This window comes from Cricetulus griseus (assembly GCF_003668045.3).
Source record: "Cricetulus griseus strain 17A/GY chromosome 1 unlocalized genomic scaffold, alternate assembly CriGri-PICRH-1.0 chr1_0, whole genome shotgun sequence".
Classification (NCBI taxonomy): Eukaryota; Metazoa; Chordata; class Mammalia; order Rodentia; family Cricetidae; genus Cricetulus; species Cricetulus griseus.
Genome location: NW_023276806.1, coordinates 24,266,252 through 24,283,562, shown reverse-complemented (window position 1 = coordinate 24,283,562; position 17,311 = coordinate 24,266,252). Strand labels below are relative to the sequence as shown.

At 41.9% G+C, this 17,311-nt stretch overlaps 1 protein-coding gene and 1 pseudogene across 7 annotated transcripts in view; both read left to right on the top strand.

Annotated features, from left to right (window-relative positions):
• The first annotated feature begins 363 nt into the window (after positions 1-363).
• Positions 364-3,701, top strand: LOC100771458 (annotated as a pseudogene).
• A 19-nt stretch (positions 3,702-3,720) lies between these two features.
• Cenpe (centromere protein E) overlaps positions 3,721-17,311 on the top strand; it is an 82,192-nt gene continuing 68,601 nt past the window's right edge. For all 7 annotated transcript variants that reach the window (XR_003481289.2, XR_003481288.2, XR_004771985.1 and 4 more), the window contains exons 1-12: positions 3,721-3,875; positions 5,146-5,237; positions 6,409-6,498; positions 6,650-6,768; positions 7,765-7,884; positions 8,597-8,678; positions 8,860-8,927; positions 9,009-9,074; positions 11,352-11,403; positions 13,680-13,767; positions 14,998-15,127; positions 16,579-16,698. Coding sequence is in view for 2 of the 7 variants with exons in the window: in XM_027395750.2 (XP_027251551.1) it covers positions 3,820-3,875; positions 5,146-5,237; positions 6,409-6,498; positions 6,650-6,768; positions 7,765-7,884; positions 8,597-8,678; positions 8,860-8,927; positions 9,009-9,074; positions 11,352-11,403; positions 13,680-13,767; positions 14,998-15,127; positions 16,579-16,698 (1,083 nt within the window). In the remaining 5 variants the exon portion in view is untranslated. The remainder of the gene's footprint in view (positions 3,876-5,145; positions 5,238-6,408; positions 6,499-6,649; positions 6,769-7,764; positions 7,885-8,596; positions 8,679-8,859; positions 8,928-9,008; positions 9,075-11,351; positions 11,404-13,679; positions 13,768-14,997; positions 15,128-16,578; positions 16,699-17,311) is intronic.

Sequence of the window (17,311 nt, the reverse complement as noted above, 5' to 3'; positions counted from 1 at the left end):
CTCTGCCCTCTGCCCTCTGCCCTCTGCCCTCTGCCCTCTGCCTCTGCTGGGATTAACGGCGTGCACCACCAACGCCCGGCCCTAAGTCTTTCTTAAACAGCCACCTGAAACACACTCCCTGCAGAGTAGTGGTTCTCACCCTTCCTAATGCCACGACCCTCGTGTTATGGTTGACACCCCCCCCCCACAACCACAACAGTATTTCATTGCTACTTCACAACTGTGATTTTGCTACTGTTATGTATTATACTGTAAGTATTTTTGGAGTTAGAGGGTTGCCAAAGGGGTCTCCGCCCAGAGGTTGAGAACCTTGCAGAGGCTTCATGACTGCAAGGAAGATGACTTCTCACCTGAGCAGTTGAGATGAAGAAGATAAAGTGGAAACATCTAAAGATGTCTGGTGGAAGAAGGCATTCTGGGAAATCTGTGAGACCTCCCTTAGAGAAGCAGCCTAAGGAAGCTAACGACTTTGAGAAAGAAGATAAAGATCTAGGTGCTTCGGAAGAGGGTTTTGATGAGAAAAACACTCCAGAATTTGATAAACATGGAAAGAAAAGACCTTCTGCAAGAATGATTGGCAATATAGGAAGTAAAGCACAGAATATGTGGGAAAAAAGGGGAGGGACCCTGGCATTCACAAAGCTCTTCTTGCCAAGAGAAAAAGTACAGACAAGTATACCACAGCCTCCTTCAAAGCCAGTGCCCAGAAAATTGAGCAAATTTGGAAATCACTCGAAGAGCAAAAACAGAAGCTTAACGACTGATCTCAGCAGTTCGCGAGCGTGCTGCTGCGGCGCCCTGGGTATGCAGAAATATGAAGAACAGGAAGAAAGGAGGCGGGGCTACAGTGTCTCCCTACAAAAACTAGCTAATCTCATTCGACAAGAGTTTTCAGCAGCCAACAACTGTCCGAACCAGAGACTGAAAGCGAGCGGACGGCTGCATAAGCAGTTTGTAGAGTTTGGAGTATGTGGGGAAGAATAGTGATAAATTGTTTACGGGCTGTCTTAGAGTTGTTGTGAAGACACACCATTGTTGTAACTTAAAAAAAAGTGGCACTCAAGAGAAAGACACCAGATGACAGAGCTTGGGTGGAGGGGTTTTTTTGTTGAGGGGAAAGTGGAAGGGAAAGGGGGGAGTGGAGAAGGGAGACTGGCCTCTGGGGACAGGAGTGGCAGAAGAGAAGAGAGAGACAGAGGAAGGAGGGAGAGAGAGAGAAGGAGAGACAGAAAGACAGCTAGAGAAGCAGAGAGAGAGAGACGGGAGGTGGGCAGGGCCATTTTAAAGGGGAACATAGGGAATGCCCTCAAGTGGGGCTCTTAGTGGCTACAGCTGACAGCATATCCTGTCAAAAGCCCTAGGACAAGCCCGTATAGATGCCCGGACACTGACAACCATGACCATGGCAACTCTTATAAAAGAAGCATTTCATTGGGATGGCCCGCTTAAAGTTTCAGAGGTTCAGTCCATTATCGTCATGAAGGGGAGCATGGCAGCGAGCAGGCAGACGTGGAGCTGGAGATGAGAGTGCTACATCTTCCGGGCAACAGGAAGCTGACCGACTGTCACGCTGAGATCTTGAGAAAAAGAGACCTCAAAGTCCACCCCCACAGTGACACACTTCCTCCAACAAGGCCCACCTCTTAAGAGTGCCACACCGTTTGGGGGCCATTTTCTTTCAGACCACCACACTGGCACACAAAATGAACTTTATTTTTTGATATATATATTTTTTCTTTTTTATTAAGTTTTTTCATTTATTTTACATACCAAGTACAGTTTCCCATCCCCTCCCCCACCTCCCATTTGTCCCCGCCTCCATCCACTCCTCCATTCAGAAAGGGGCAGGCTCCCCATGGGAGTCAACAAAGCATGTCCTATAAACTTGAGGCAGGAACAAGCTCCTCCTTCTGTATCAAGGCTGGGAGAGGCATCCCTGTGTGGGGAATAAGTTTCCAAAACCAGGAAACTTTCACATGCCAGGGACAGGTCCTGATCCCACTGCTAGGGGCTCCATAAACAGACCAAGCTATAAAACTGTCATCTACAAGCAGAGGGCCTAGGTCCGTCCCATGTAGGCTCCCTAGCTGTCAGTCCAGAGTCCATGAGCTCCCATTAGCTCAGTTCAGCTGTCTCTGTGGGTTTCCTTGTCATGATCTTGACCTCCCCCCCCCTTGCTCATATAATCCCTCTTCCCGCTCAGCTCATCAACTGGACCCCCAGAGCTCGGCCCAGTGCGGCCACACTGGCATGCAAAGTGAACTTTTAAAAAGAAATGGTTATATTGTAAGAAAAAAAATTAATAATGAAAACTGTAAATTCTATTTCAAAATGCAGAAATATTGATTAGTGATTAATGCAAGCACTAGAATGTTTTCTTTGATGAATTTTTTTTTTCTGAGAGTTTTTCTGTGTACCTCTGTAGACCAAGGCTTGCCTTGAACTCACACAGATCCAACAGCCTCTGCCTTCTGAGTGCCGGAATTAAAGACCTGTGTCACCGACACCTGGCAAGATATTCTTGTTTGTTTGTTTATTTGTTGTTTTTGTTTTTGAGACAGGGTTTCTCTGTGTTGCCATGACTGTCCTGGAACTCACTCTGTAGATCAGGCTGGGTTATTTTACTATTATGTACTTCTTACCTCTTCCACGAGAATGCATTCCCTGAGAAGCTTGAACACTTAACTAGCTTCAATAATGCTGCTATATAACGATAGCAAAGACAGTATGACATCGTAAGCACAGCTATGACAGGCAGTTCAATACTTCTGCTCTCAATATCCCTTCCTATCTTCGGAGCCCGAAATTACATAACCCTTCTTCCCTTCATAGGCTCAGTCTCCCCGCAGTTAAATATACCTCATATTTGCCCACTTTAAAAAAATAAAATAAACCAGGACAGGAAAGATGGCTCAGTGAGTAAAGCCACTGGCTGCCAGCCTTGACCACCTGGATTGGATCCCTGGGACCCAGGTGGCAGGAGAAAACTGACTTCCCCAGGTTGTCCCGCTGTTGTCCTTGGTTGCCTCCCTGAGGTTGAGGTCCATGTTGCTGAACACAACTCATACTTGGGAATTGTCTGGACTCGGAAAATCCGAGATGGTTCTGACCTGGAAACCTCCTCCCTGGGGTCTAGCGTCATTATTTTGCGAGTTTCTTGGACTACCGTGACCAACCACAGGAAATGAGGTTTCTCATGCCTAGTCCTAGGTTTTTTATTCAGCCGTCTGCAGCTGTAATGCGGATCTATTGCCAGCTTCCCACAAAATGTTTCCAGTTTCCAGCGATTCTCCTCCCTGACTTCACAGTCAAGGGCAGTGAAAGTTAAAGAAAGGAAACGGCAAACGCCTCAACGCAGTTCCGAACGAAAACAAAACTCCTGCTTTGCTGACAGGACAGTCAGTTCCAACTCTCCCCATTGGAGGCTTTAAAACAAAACAAAGGTTTGTCTGGTTTGCTTTATTTATTTACTTTTTTAGAGGTTATAACTCTTTTGTTCTGCAAACTGCCAGCTCTCTGAGGGTGGCGTAGGGGGGAGGCTGGCGTTGGATGACTGCTGACTGATCCTCTATTGCAGAGCCGTCTATCTGATCCGGCTCCATCCCTCCGCAGCCTACCCGGGATCTGCGGACACGCCCCACGCCTGCCTCTCCCGCTCCCCCCCCTCCGCGCCGCACGTGGACTGTCCCGTGACGTCATGACGCTGCGCGGCCCAATCGGCTGCGACGCCGAAGACATTTTAAACTTCAAGGCGGGGCCCCCGGTCCGGGAGTTGTGGGCGCCGTTGGTCCTGCGTCTTGCTGGCTTGCAGCGGGAGGGATGGCGGAGGAGGCCGCGGTGGCCGTGTGCGTGCGGGTGCGGCCGCTCAACGTCAGGTAGGCGGCGTGGGGCGGGCGGCTGCGCTTCCGTCCCGGCCGGCGGGGGCCCGCGCTGCCCCGGCTCCCCCTGACGCCCCCGAGCAGGACAAGCTCGGACGGCGGCTCTGCAGCCGACCCTGCGGTCGTCGTCCGATGCACGGGGACCGAAACTGTGCCGCCGTCGTGGAGTCGGGTGGAAAACGCTAGAAAGGAAGGGCAGGAAGTGCGAGGTGCAGTCCCCGGGGTTTGCCAGCTTCCGGCCTTCGGCTAACGATGCTAAAGCTTTTGGTGTTCGCCAAATTGGTGTTGGACGGACTGAGATTCTCGACATTGGGGATTTCTTGTGCTTACGAAGTCCCTTCCCTAATTTGGGAGGCGTTGTCGCCTAGTTAGCTTCAGCTGTCAGCTTGACAGCCCAGCTTCGTCTGAGGGAGTCCCAGTTGGAGGGTGACCTCGATGACCTGACTGGCCTGTGGGCTTGCCCTCGGGGCGTGTTTTCTTGGTTCCTAGTTGATACAGGAGGGCTCAGGCCAGTGTGGGCGCCACCGCCCTGACTCGTGGGTTCCCTCCACCCCTCCCCCCCCAGGCTGTGTGAGAAAGCTAGCTGAGCAGAAGCCAGAGAGAGCAAGACAGTAAACTTCTTCCATGGATTCTGCCTCTGCTCCTGCTTGAAACCCTGCCTCGGTTTCCCCCAGTGCCAGAAGTGTAAGATGAAATAAACCTCTTCCTCTCCAAGATGCTTTTGATCCGAGTATTTTTATCACAGAAACAGAAAGCCCATGTACTGGCCTAAGCCATTGCAATACACTGTGAAAAGTGAACGTGGAGGAAGAGGCAGTGGACCCTCAGAGGTCCACTGGTATCAGGAAAATCCAGACCCTTCTCATGAATGAAAGGACAGGCGGTTACTAATGGAAGGGTCACTAATGGATGGGTCGCAGAGATTTGACAGTTGATTAAGAGAGTTGAGTCCTGACCCTTCTAAGGTAGACTTTTTGGTTTTTTGTTTGTTTGTTTGTTTGTGGTTTTTTGAGACAGGGTTTCTCTGTGGCTTTGGAGCCGGTCCTGGAACTAGCTCTTGTAGACCAGGCTGGCCTTGAACTCACAGAGATCCGCCTGCCTCTGCCTCCCGAGTGCTGGGATTAAAGGCATGCACCACCAACGCCCGGCCAAGGTAGACTTTTTGTAATTGCCAACTTCTAAAGTATTCTTCAGAATGTGGAATGTTGAAATGGCCCTCCAGTGGTGTGACCTCTGTGATCTAAAGAGTGCTGTTCTGTTCTTCCAGAGAAGAGGAGCTTGGAGAAGATGCCCATGTTTACTGGAAAACTGACAAAAATACTATTTATCAGAGTGATGGGGGGAAATCCTTCAATTTTGGTAAGCTTATAACAGCATCAAAAGTTATCATGTGCGGGCTATAGTAGCCTCTATTCCCTGCACTCTGGAGGCAGGAGGATCAGGAGTTCTAAGGCCAGCCGGAACTACAAAATAAGTGCTCTAAACTGAGCCATTTTCCCAGACCCTAGGTTGTCATCTCATTGTTAAAACTAAAATGACAACCTTTTGATCAGAGGAGTGTAGGAAATAAAATGATTCCTGGTAAACAGCCATTTATATTTTTTTGTTTTAAGATAAAACTTTGTTTAAGAGATTATAAAACCAAGATTACAGGTTCCCCAAGAATTCAGATTCTGGTACGAAATAGGCTTTGGTGGCCCAATACACATATAGAAGATTTGAACTCGTTAACTGCCTGGGTTGACAGTATTAAAATACAAATATCTACCAACTTCCATTATCTGAAATTCTGAGTTTAAACAGCCGCTGTATGGTACTTGGTTTTCCCCATTATTTCTGCCTGTAGAACAACTGTTATAATAGAAGCATACCTATTGCTGGGTTTCTTGTTGCCAACACATTTCCCTATTTTAAAAATCTGTTCTCTGTGAACTTTTTTACCATGGAAAAGTGTCACATTTTATTTAGTTTATTAGCAAAAGCAAAGATTCAGATCTTAGAATGGCAAACTTATCATATAAATGCCTAAATTTAGCAGACAGACCATTGACTCCTGTCACATTTTTTTGTTCAGTGTGTTCTTGATTTAGCTTGAGCTAGGCTTTTAGCAAGATAAGTTACAAAGCAAAACTTCTCAAAAATTAATAACTGCTCATATTTCCTAAATACTAATATGTTCACAATAATTCTATAAAGTTGGTAATGTGCCTGTTTAGTAGGTTAGAGGCCAAGGCCCAACACTTAAAAGATCTAATCAGGATTCTACCTATCAGACTCTAGACCCATCTGAGCCACTGTGCTAAGCCGCCTTTGAAAATACATAGGATTGTTGACTTGTATGTTTTTTCTACATGAAAACCAGGGCATTTTCCTTTTGTGAAGGGCATTTTCTGAAAAGAACAAAAAAAATTAAAAATGTCCTAGATATGTCACCATTTTAGAACCTGACAGTTAATTTCTTTGGGTAATTACTAATTCTTTGAAAATGCAGTTGATATGTTTGATTGAATTTCTGTGTTGTTCTTTTTAGATCGTGTGTTTCATAGTAATGAAACCACTAAAAATGTATATGAAGAAATTGCAGTACCAATCATCAATTCTGCCATACAAGGCTACAATGGTTTGTATTCACTTCATGTTGCACAAACATCTTAGGTCTTCCTAAGGTCCATTCCATTGAGTATTGATAGTTTTATTCACTGTGAGTTTGTTTTGAATCTGTGTGTGTATGTATTTATTTACTTATCTGTTTATTTGACTTGTTTTTACAGGTACCATATTTGCTTATGGGCAGACTGCATCAGGAAAAACGCATACTATGATGGGTTCTGAAGACTGTTTGGGAGTTATACCCAGGGCAATTCATGACATTTTCCAAAGGATTAAGAAGGTAACAACCTCAGACTTCCTAGCACACATAGATAAAAGTAGTGGTAACTGAGTGGCAATTGGTGTTTTCCTCTTGAAACAATTTAAGAGAAAGGACATTCACACTCATCTCCTGATTCTCGTGGCAAGAGAAAAGCACAGCATTGATTCACACACTTCATAGAACTCGAAGTTCTCGGATTTATTTTTCCATTGAGTCCCAGAACAGTTTTATTCCCAACAAAAAGTAAAGTAAATTAAACAGTAGGAGATCCTATCAGAACAGTTAGTTCCATATTAGCTTTGTTCAATTATAGTGATTCTTTTGTTTGTTTTTTTATTTGTTTGTTTTGGGGTTTTTTGTTGTTTTTTTGTTTGTTTGTTTGTTTTGGTATTTCAAGACAGGGTTTCTCTGTAGCTTTGGAGCCTGTCCTGGAACTCACAGAGATTCCCCTGTCTCTGTCTGGTGACTGCTGGGATTAAAGGCGTGCACCACCACTACCCAGCAGATTTATTTTTTTGATTATGTATAGTGTTCTGCCTGCATGTATGCCTGCTGGCCAGAAGAGGGCACCAGATCTTATTATATGATGGTTGTGCACCACCTTGTGGTTGCTGGGAATTGAACTGAGGGCCTCTGGAAGACCACTCTGAGCCATCTTTTCAGTTACTAGTGATTCTTAAGGAGCAATAAAAAGTAGCTGTGAGTTCAAGAGAAGGAAGGCATCTGGTGGTATATGCAGGCTGATTGATGTAGGTTAGTTTTAAATGAACATTTGCATGAAAGTCAAAGCACCTATTGTCAGGGCTTTCTTTAATCCTATAAAGAATTTGTTATTTCTGAAATACTGCTTTTGTGGTTTTTTTTTTTTTTTTTTTTTTTAATTGGCATACAGCCATGGATTCTGTTGGCTTCACAGATAATTTTTCTTGGGCTCTTTATCCTCAGTGCATGAATGTATGAAGCCAGCTTATAAATGGGTGCTTTCTGATGCTTCACACATTGTTTCTCTTCTAGTTTCCTGAGAGAGAATTTCTCTTGCGGGTGTCTTACATGGAGATCTACAATGAAACCATTACAGACTTACTCTGTAATGCTCAAAAAACGAAACCTTTGATAATTCGGGAAGACATCAACGTGAGTACAAAAACCAGGTGATATCCCTGGATCAGCACAAGAATGGGCCTGTCGGGGAGAGAGGTGGCATTCAGGGCCCCTACGCACACAGCCCAACTGTTTGCTACAGGGAGAGGAGTCATTGCCTTCACTTGTGAACCTTGCTTAAGCGGATCCAGTTTGCATTCAGTAGCCACATAGATGTCCCTAATTAACTAAATGAGTCACCAAACTAAATACCATGTTGGGAACAGCACTGGTACCAGTGATGGGGGTTGATAGGAATGTGAGGGACCTAAGACAGGGTGGAAGAGTACTCTAGTTATATGTATTAATTAGTCAGATAACAATGGTGTGGATTTGTTTTAGAACTTAATACATTAAGAGGACTAAGGGCATAAAATGTATTTGATGCAGAAAGTTTATACTTTAAAATAGGTTCTGTTCCAATTGCCTGTTTAAGTATATGAAAGTTCTCTCACTGAGTTGCACATATTTTGGGTGGGTCTGGATAATTTTAGTATGTATTTATTTGCAAGATTTTTATGCTGAAGTTTATACAGTAAAAGAAAATTTCATGTGTTCAGTGTGTCCACAGTCAGTTGTGAATAAGTTACTTTTTTCTGCAGAATAATTGTTCCCTTTTTTTTAACCTTCCTAAATTCTACAGTAGATTCTAACTTTGAAAGCAAACGTCGTTTCTCTAATCTTTTCATGATTAAACTGTTTTCAGAGGAATGTGTATGTTGCTGATCTTACAGAAGAAGTGGTTAATACAGCAGAGGTGGCTTTGAAATGGATCACAATGGGAGAAAGTAAGGCTGCTGTATTTTAAAATGCACATCAAAACTACCAAGTCCTGTTTTTTATTGAACTAAAATAGGATAGGCTTCCATTTGACTTGTTACATTGTTACATTGAGCTAAAGTAAAGCCTCTTATCTTTCTTGGGCTTTAAATTAATACACACAATTAACATATAACTCGTTTTTTACAGAGAACAGACATTATGGAATAACCAAAATGAATCAAAGAAGCAGTCGTTCTCATACGATTTTTAGGATGGTGAGTACTTGTGTTTCTCCCTACGTTTGGTCTTTCCAAAGGAGAGTTTACTTGTTTTGACAAGTTGCTTTTTCTGTCTAGATTTTGGAAAGCAGAGAAAAAGGTGAATCTTCTAATTGTGATGGGTCTATCAAGGTGTCGCATTTGGTGAGTGTTTATAAATCATAACTTTCCACATGGGCCCAAAAGACAGGTTATTGGGTGATTGTTTGAATAGGAACAAAGGGTCAGTAGTTGTCAGCATAAGTGATCATGGGAGTAGCCTCAGGTACTAGCTGAGATACTGTGTAATGGTTAGGGAGCACGTCTTTGTTCCTGTGTGTGATGACTGTGGGACTGACTGCAGGAGCTGAGTCTTCTTCCAGCCACCAACAGAGTCAGAGCTTTGTGTCTTGCAGTAACCCATCTTTGGGGGGTTCAGTCGAACCCAGCCAACTAGGCCAATTCGTACCTGAGACATGGGGAGTGTGGATTGAGGAAATGGCAGATAAAGATACTAAGGAAAAGATAGAGATACACAATAGAGTCAGGAGGGCAGTCTAGTGAATTCTGAATGCCCAAGTTTATTCTTCAACATTCTTATATACCCCAACCAAAACGGGAAAAATGTCAAAAGATTTCTTTATCATGATACAAGGAACAAATAGACTTTCTTCCTTAGTTCTCCAAACATTTAGTAACCATACCTTAGACTAAATCACTTGTTATTTAGATAAGACATCCATACCTTAGACCTTTAGGTCTTATGACTTCAACCATGGAAGAGTAAGGATAGTTTTGTATTCTCTGACCTTAAGCCAAGATGAAGCAAAGCCATTTTTATGGGGCCCTGCAGTGTCTCTTGCCTGAGAGTTGAATCTTGGAATTTGGATATGTTTGTTTGTTTTAAATCATAGCCAGTGTAACTTAAAAGTTTAGGATAAACCAAAACAAGACAACAACAAAGAAAACTGGTAAAATGGTTAAAACATCAATTTTTTTTTTTGTAATCATGAGAAAGCATGTTTGTTTTGCTCTACCGACAAGCCTTAGGGCCTTGTGTATGCTAGGCAATGTTTTCCCACTGAACACCCCCACACACACACACCTTGTGGCCCATGAACAGGAGTTGAGACTGTAAGTCTCTTAAACAGAAGAGGAATATCTTTAGTACCAGCATGCTGCACGGTCTGTGCTTATACACATTTGCTGAATATGAGCATTATGCAAACACTGCTCTTACCATTAAGTAATCCTCCCATTTACTTCCTTTTTTATTATCAGATATCGCCAGGATGGCCTTAAAATCATAACTCTGCCTCACCCTAGGCAGGCACTTCCAAGCTCTGATAAAGCAAATGTTAACATCTAGTCCAAATCTCTCTTATTTTGCTGAAAACCTGTGTGATTTGTTTTAATAGATTTTAATATCTTAATTTAGAACAAATCCCTCTATCTAACCTGTGTTTTGTTTTCCAAGTCTGATTGTGATATTTCAGTATAATTTTAACATTCTCTTCATTTTAATTATCTCTTTTTTTTTCTTTTCTTTCTTTTTTTTTTTTTTTTTTTTTTTTTGTTTGTTTGTTTTTCAAGACAGGGTTTCTCTGTGGCTTTGGAGCCTGTCCTAGAACTAGTTCTTATAGACCAGGCTGGTCTTGAACTCACAGAGATCCACCTACCTCTGCCTCCCGAGTGTTGAGATTAAAGGCGTGTGCCACCAACGCCCGGCATTTTAATACTCTTAACTTGTTTATTTTGTTCATTCCTTTGCTGATTTGTTGTATGTGGGTCTTAGGATACTACCTGGGCCAGCCTGCCAGCTTGTCTGCCTCCTGTAAAACTTTTCTGGAAGAGAAGTGTTCCCTTTGAAGTCATCTTCTGGCTCTTTGGGTGGCTGATTTCTGCCTGTCACCTGGCCTTGAGGGAACGTTATTGTCAGGCCTCCCTCAGCTCGCCTTGTCTGTATTGTCTTTTCTCTTACCCTCCTGCTGTTGCTCCAGCACCTGATACACTGCCCACTGAGTAATAGATACTCACCCCCCCCATGTTATTTATAAAATGAAAGAGATGCCAGTGCTTTTAAAGATGCAACAGTGCAGTGTGGTACACACATGGCCAGCCCACCAAGTAAGTGCTGTGTCAGTACGTCTGACCTCTAAGAGCTTGGGTGTACAGTTGAGGATGCATTCATTGTGGGTGTTCAAGAAGGGTGACAGTGGCAGAGCTCTACTGAGAAGACTGCTGGCCTTGGTTCTTGAATACAGAGTAAGGATGGACTAAAGCATTAGAAATAAAGAGAGCAGCCAAAGCCACAGCAGAGGCCCAAACAGTCGGCCGGGAGACAAGAATTCAAGGGATATTCCAATATATCATGTCTTTAAGCTATTTCTTCACCAAGTTCTAGTGATACCGCCTAAACACATATTTTCATCTGTCTTACAGAATTTGGTAGACCTTGCAGGCAGTGAAAGAGCTGCTCAAACAGGAGCTGAAGGTAATGAGAACTTTATAATGACTGACCATTTATGTTAAAATTGCTGATAATGGAATGATTCCCAGATGAAAGTCTTTATTATAAAATCAAATTTAATTGCTTTGACCTACTACAGCACCAACTTAAAAATTCAGGTTTGTAGTTGATAGGGCTATGTAGCTGGGAAGCCCAGGAATGTACTATAAAAATATCTAAGCTGGGTAATTAAATAGAAAATTAAGAAAGGTAGTAGGAGACATCCTTCTAGGACTAATGTACTGGTTCTATACTTTACTGTTTCCCTTGACACCGTATTAAAGAAAGCCTTCCCTCCATTAACAAACACAGTGGCCATGACTAGTGCTGAGAAGAAAAAGGACAATAATCAAAATCATTCCAAGATTTGTCTTAGTGTCTGTACTGTAGAACTCTCAAATGTGGCTATACAGGAGGAGTTGAGGCCAGATTTAACTGGAAACTTGTAATTTTTCATGACAAGTTTAACCATTTGATTTTTCTCATTCTCCTTATATGAGTAATAAAATATAAGAAATCCAAATAAAAGGTAGTAGGGCTCAAATAAATTGATAAAGATAACTCTTATAAGCAAAAAAAAAAGTTTGAAAATATTAGTGAACAAAAAAAAAAGACAAGACCAATAAAATGTGGTATCTAGGAAGATACTCAAAGGTTGCATAAAACTAATGTAAAGTCCTTAAAGCTCAAAGGTTGTAAAGACTTAAAATAATGAAAAGGTACACTTAAATGTGAAGATTCTAAATTATAAAGATGTCAAGCATACATTCTTAATAAAATCAAAAGTACAATTTTTCGTGTTTAAATCATTGTACATACAGTGATTTAAAAATGTGTATGGAAAATTGAAAACAGACAAGACTATCTGAGAAATCTGAGGAGGACAGTGAATGGAAATTCAGCCCCACGGGGCTACCATAATTAAACATGGGTCATATTGAATGAATTGTCAGCCTACTAGACCAGAATTGGAAGTCTAGGAGCTAGAGGTCCAACCTGTAATCCCTAGGACTCTGGGAGGATGAGCCGGGAGGACGGTAAGTTCAAGACTAGCTTGGGAGCCATAGGGAGAGCCTGTAAGTGTTAAGTCAGTCTACAGTGGGAAAGACTGTGTTTGTCTACTACACAAAGTCTGGAAACTGAAGAGAAAGACTGATAACCAATAGACTCTGATGGAAAGGTATAAATGGGGCATTTATAAGGCATGGCTTACTGGTGCTGGCACTTCTAACAAGTAAAGCTTCTGACTGAAGAAGGAGAATGGAAGAGGCACAGCTCACCCCATGGCCTAACTGGAGCCACCCGGCAGACTAGTCTGTATGCACCAAACCAGTGTAAAACCAGTGTGCCCTCAGGCGTGAACAGAAAGAAATGCGGCTGCCTTTAAGCCGATTGGTTGGGCAGCAATATTTGCTGGTAACTAGTAGAGCAGAAATGACATTGGTTCAAAATTACTTGTCACAGAATTTTTTGTAAGAGCAGAAGGTTGGACATATGTCTTTCAGTAGGACAATTAAAGTGGGATAAAAACACAATGGAACTCTGTGATATAAAATGAAGAAGGTCACTCTTTACCCAGAGGGAATTTATTTTCTTAAATACATTTTCAAAGGAAAAGGCAAAATACAAAGTAATATGTAAACCAAATGGTGGTGCTCACATTTAATCCCAGCACTCAAGAGGCAGAGGCAGGTGGATCTCTGTGAGCTTGATGCCAGCCTGGTCTACCAAGCGAGTTACAGGGATACATAGAGAGACCCCGTCTGCAAAACAAAGTAGTATACAGTCTGGATATACGTGGGTGTAGTCTTTCAAGTCTCAGGAAAAGCAAAGGAGCTATGATAGTGGTTTTCTGGTGAGGAACAGAGCTGTCTGAGTAGGGGAAAGAGGGCCTGGGCTTTTTCAAGATTTGCACTTTAACTTTTTGAATTATGGAAACATATTAGCAGTTTAAAAATGAAATCTACTGACATTTAGTTGGAAGTCCATGATCACTTTTATTTAAAGGTTAATAATAAAAAGATTTCACTGAGAAGTTAGAGGACCATAGTCACTTTTTCCTGGGGGTGTTTTCTCTCAGGTGGTGCCATTTCTGCTTGACTTCATAGGTAGGCAGACTAAAAAGAACTCTTGTATTGTAAGTGAGCTCAGGTTGGACCACAGCCTAGATTTTAGCATCCGACCCTTTCAGTCTAAATTACAACTTAGAAGCGAGTGCTTTATCTAGTGCAATGGTTAACTTTTACATTTGTTTACCTCAGGTGTGCGACTCAAGGAAGGCTGTAATATAAATCGGAGTTTATTTATTTTGGGACAAGTGATTAAGAAACTTAGTGATGAACAGTTTGGGTAAGTTATTTCTTATGTTTTTTTATTATATGGGAAATTGTAATACTTTAATCATGATCAAGTATATTGATTTCCTCTACACTGTTAGAAAGGTTTTGGATTTCTGTGAGCTGGCTTTTTTTAAGCATGCGTGTTTATCAGAGGTGTGATAATTGGACATATTTACAGAAATGTACAGTGTCACATTTCAGTACATATGTGGCATGCAAGGTAATGAATGCTTCTTCACCTAAGACTCTGTGATGTTCTGGTTGTACAGCCTGGCAATTGTATTTGCTCCTAATAGTGCAGGAGCCCAAGGTGATTGCCTGCTACCTCTCTAATACCCTCCCCAAGGACCTTCCGTGGCTGACACAGTGCATACTGCAGGTGTTAGAGCCTTCAGCATTGATCTGCCAACTCTACGCCATCTATGTCTGAGCTATTTGCCTGGAGAACTCTTTTCTTAAATTTTTGTTCTATTTTTTGATTTTGCAAACTCAACTGATCGTCAGAGGACAGCTCTTAGGAATCATGTCTCTCCTGTCACCTTGTAGAACCCAAGTCTGATTTAGGTCTTCAGACCTCTGCGCAAGTGCCTCTACCCACTGAGCCATCTTGCCAGCCTGAAGAGTCCTTTTTCTTTTTTGTTTGTTTGTTTGTTTGTTTGTTTGAGACAGGATTCCTCTGTGTAACAGCTCTAGCTGTCCGGAACTCTATTTGTAGATCAGACTGGCCTGGAACTCACAGATCTACCTGCTGGGATTAAAGGCGTGTGCCACCATACTCAGCTTTAATTTTTTTGTTTTTTATTAGCATATGTTAACTGTACATAATAATGTGCTTCATTCATTGTGACATTTTAATATATGCATAATTTATGAGCATAGCTTCTTTTTTTTTTGGTTTTTCGAGACCAGGTTTCTCTGTGGCTTTGGAGACTGTCCTGGAACCAGCTCTTGTAGACCAAGCTGGTCTCGAACTCACAGAGATCCACCTGCCTCTACCTCCCGTGTGCTGGGATTAAAGGCGTGCGCCATCAATGCCCGGCTAGAGCATAGCTTCTTATACATGTAACTAACTACTGAGTTTATTTCTTACCTTAAGTATTCTTAATTAGCAGTTTAATCTGCCTTATACAACCTGTAAAAACTTAATTTATAAAATTATGGCTAAGTGTTCATTTTCTTCAAGGAAAACATTTTTATATGTACATTCTCAACCTTTTTCTTCCCATGCTTGTTTCTTAAGTGGTTTCATAAATTACCGAGATAGCAAATTAACTCGAATTCTTCAGAATTCCTTGGGAGGAAATGCAAAAACTCGTATCATCTGCACAATTACTCCAGTGTCATTCGATGAGACCCTAACCACTCTCCAGGTGAGTTTAGTTTTCATCTCATTTCACTGTAGGGAATGGTTACCTGGCAAAATGGTAAGTCATTTTTCTCCCATTGACATAGCCCTGTTATAAAATTGATGTACAGTCTAGCAAATATCATTCTTAACTTACTTTAATTCCTTTATTTAATTCCTAGACTTTGATGTTTGCATCCCATCTCTATAATTTTGGGAACACCCAATACTTTTAAGTGAAGCGATTTATTATTTTCTTTAAATAACTCATCCCCCCCCCCACCATTGATACATAGTAACTAAAAGCTTTATGTTAGATTCATAAATGAAAAACTAGTGTTGCTTGGGACAAATAGTAATATAAAAACATATAATGTGTGTGACCAAACATCTAGTGAATTTCTGCTAATGGTTAGCTGTGTAAGAGTTGCAGGCCTGCATTTTCTATTTAAAAAGAAAGGAAATGAAAAGGAAAAATGGAAAACAAGTTAATATCGCAACTTTCTCGGTGAGGAGTCTCGTGTTGTTAATTGTTACCTTCAGCAATGGTTAGCATGTGGCAGGGGTTGGGGTTATATCTCTGGTAGAATGCTTACAGAGCATACACAGACCTTGAGTTTTCCCCATTGTGGGAAAAGTGCTTTAATGCATTAAAGCTGAGCATGGTGGCACATGCCCCAAATCCCAGTGTTTAGGAAGCCTGGGTAACATAAAACACGCTCTAAAATAGAAAACAGATTAAGCCAGGTGTAATAACATATGCCTTTAATTCTAGCTCTTGGAAGCAGGAGCAAGGTGGTTCCTTTGAGTTTGAAGCTAGCTTGATCCACCTATCAATCTCAGGCCTGTCTGAGCCATGTAACAAGAAGCTGGCTAGAAAAGAAAAGAATTTTAGCTGTTGAGTACTAGGTCAAGGTACTGCTGGCCTCACAGCATTTATGAAGTACTTGAGATTGGCTTCCAACATGATTACCTGGAACTAGTAAAGTGGGAGCTGGAGAAATGTCTCATCTGACAAAACACTGTATTCACTAGTGTGAGGACCAGAGTTCAGATTCCCAGCATCCAAGCTGGGCAGGCACAGCACCTCTCCTGCAGTCTCTGCACTCAGGAAACAAAGGCAAGGGATCTCAGGACAAGCTGATTGGCTGCACTGGCCAAATCAGCGAGCTCCAGGTTCAATACGAAAGTCTGCCTCAGTACAGAAGGTGGAGCAATTGATGAAGATATTTAACAATAACCCATGTCCTCTGTGTGCACACACATATATGCACACATATGTGTCTGCACACATGAACACACCACATACATCATCCTCCCCAAAGAAAATTAAAACAGATAAAAGACAAATACATTCAGCCAGAAGTGCTGTTTTTTTTTTCCCCAAAGGAAGTTGATTGAAAGAAACAAGTGTTATTATTGATTATTGGAATTCTTTTAATATTGAACATCTTATGCTTTGATATTTTGTCCCAGTTTGCCAGCGCTGCTAAATATATGAAGAATACCCCTTATGTTAACGAGGTGTCAAATGATGAGGCCCTCTTGAAAAGGTACAGAAGAGAAATAGTGGACCTTAAAAAACAATTAGAGGAGGTATGTATGGTTTTTATTTGGGTAAAGGACTAAGAGCCAATAGAGAATGATGGAGATCTGCCTGAAAAACTATAAACTTATTAATACCTGAATTGCTTCAACTTAATTTTAAAGCAAGCAGATTTTAACTTAAAATAATTCAATTCATAAAAATTTAACTTTAGGAATTAGAATGGAACTCAGTGGTAGAGTGTTACCTGGAATGTATAAGGCCCTGGGTCCGTCTCCAGCAACAACAAAAGAAATTTACTATGAACTAAAATATCTTGTTTCTTGACTGTTGGAGTTGTCGTTAAGCCAACAGGATGATATCTGGTGTGTGCAAAGACTTGGACTTAATCCCCAGCATCTCAGAAAACCAAATCTGGTAGTGGATGCCTGTAATATTAGTACCTTGGATTTGGAGGCTCGGACATCTAGGAATTCAGGATCACCCTTTGCTGTGTAGCCATTTCTAAGCCAGCCTAGACTACATCTGTCTCAACAGTGGAAGGAGGGAGGAGGCATTTCTTGACATTATTGAGCTCTGTTGAGAGATTATGTACCTTTGCATGTGGATTGTACAGTGACCTAAAGCAGCCTTCTGTGTTTTAGCGCTCTCCTGCATGCCTCC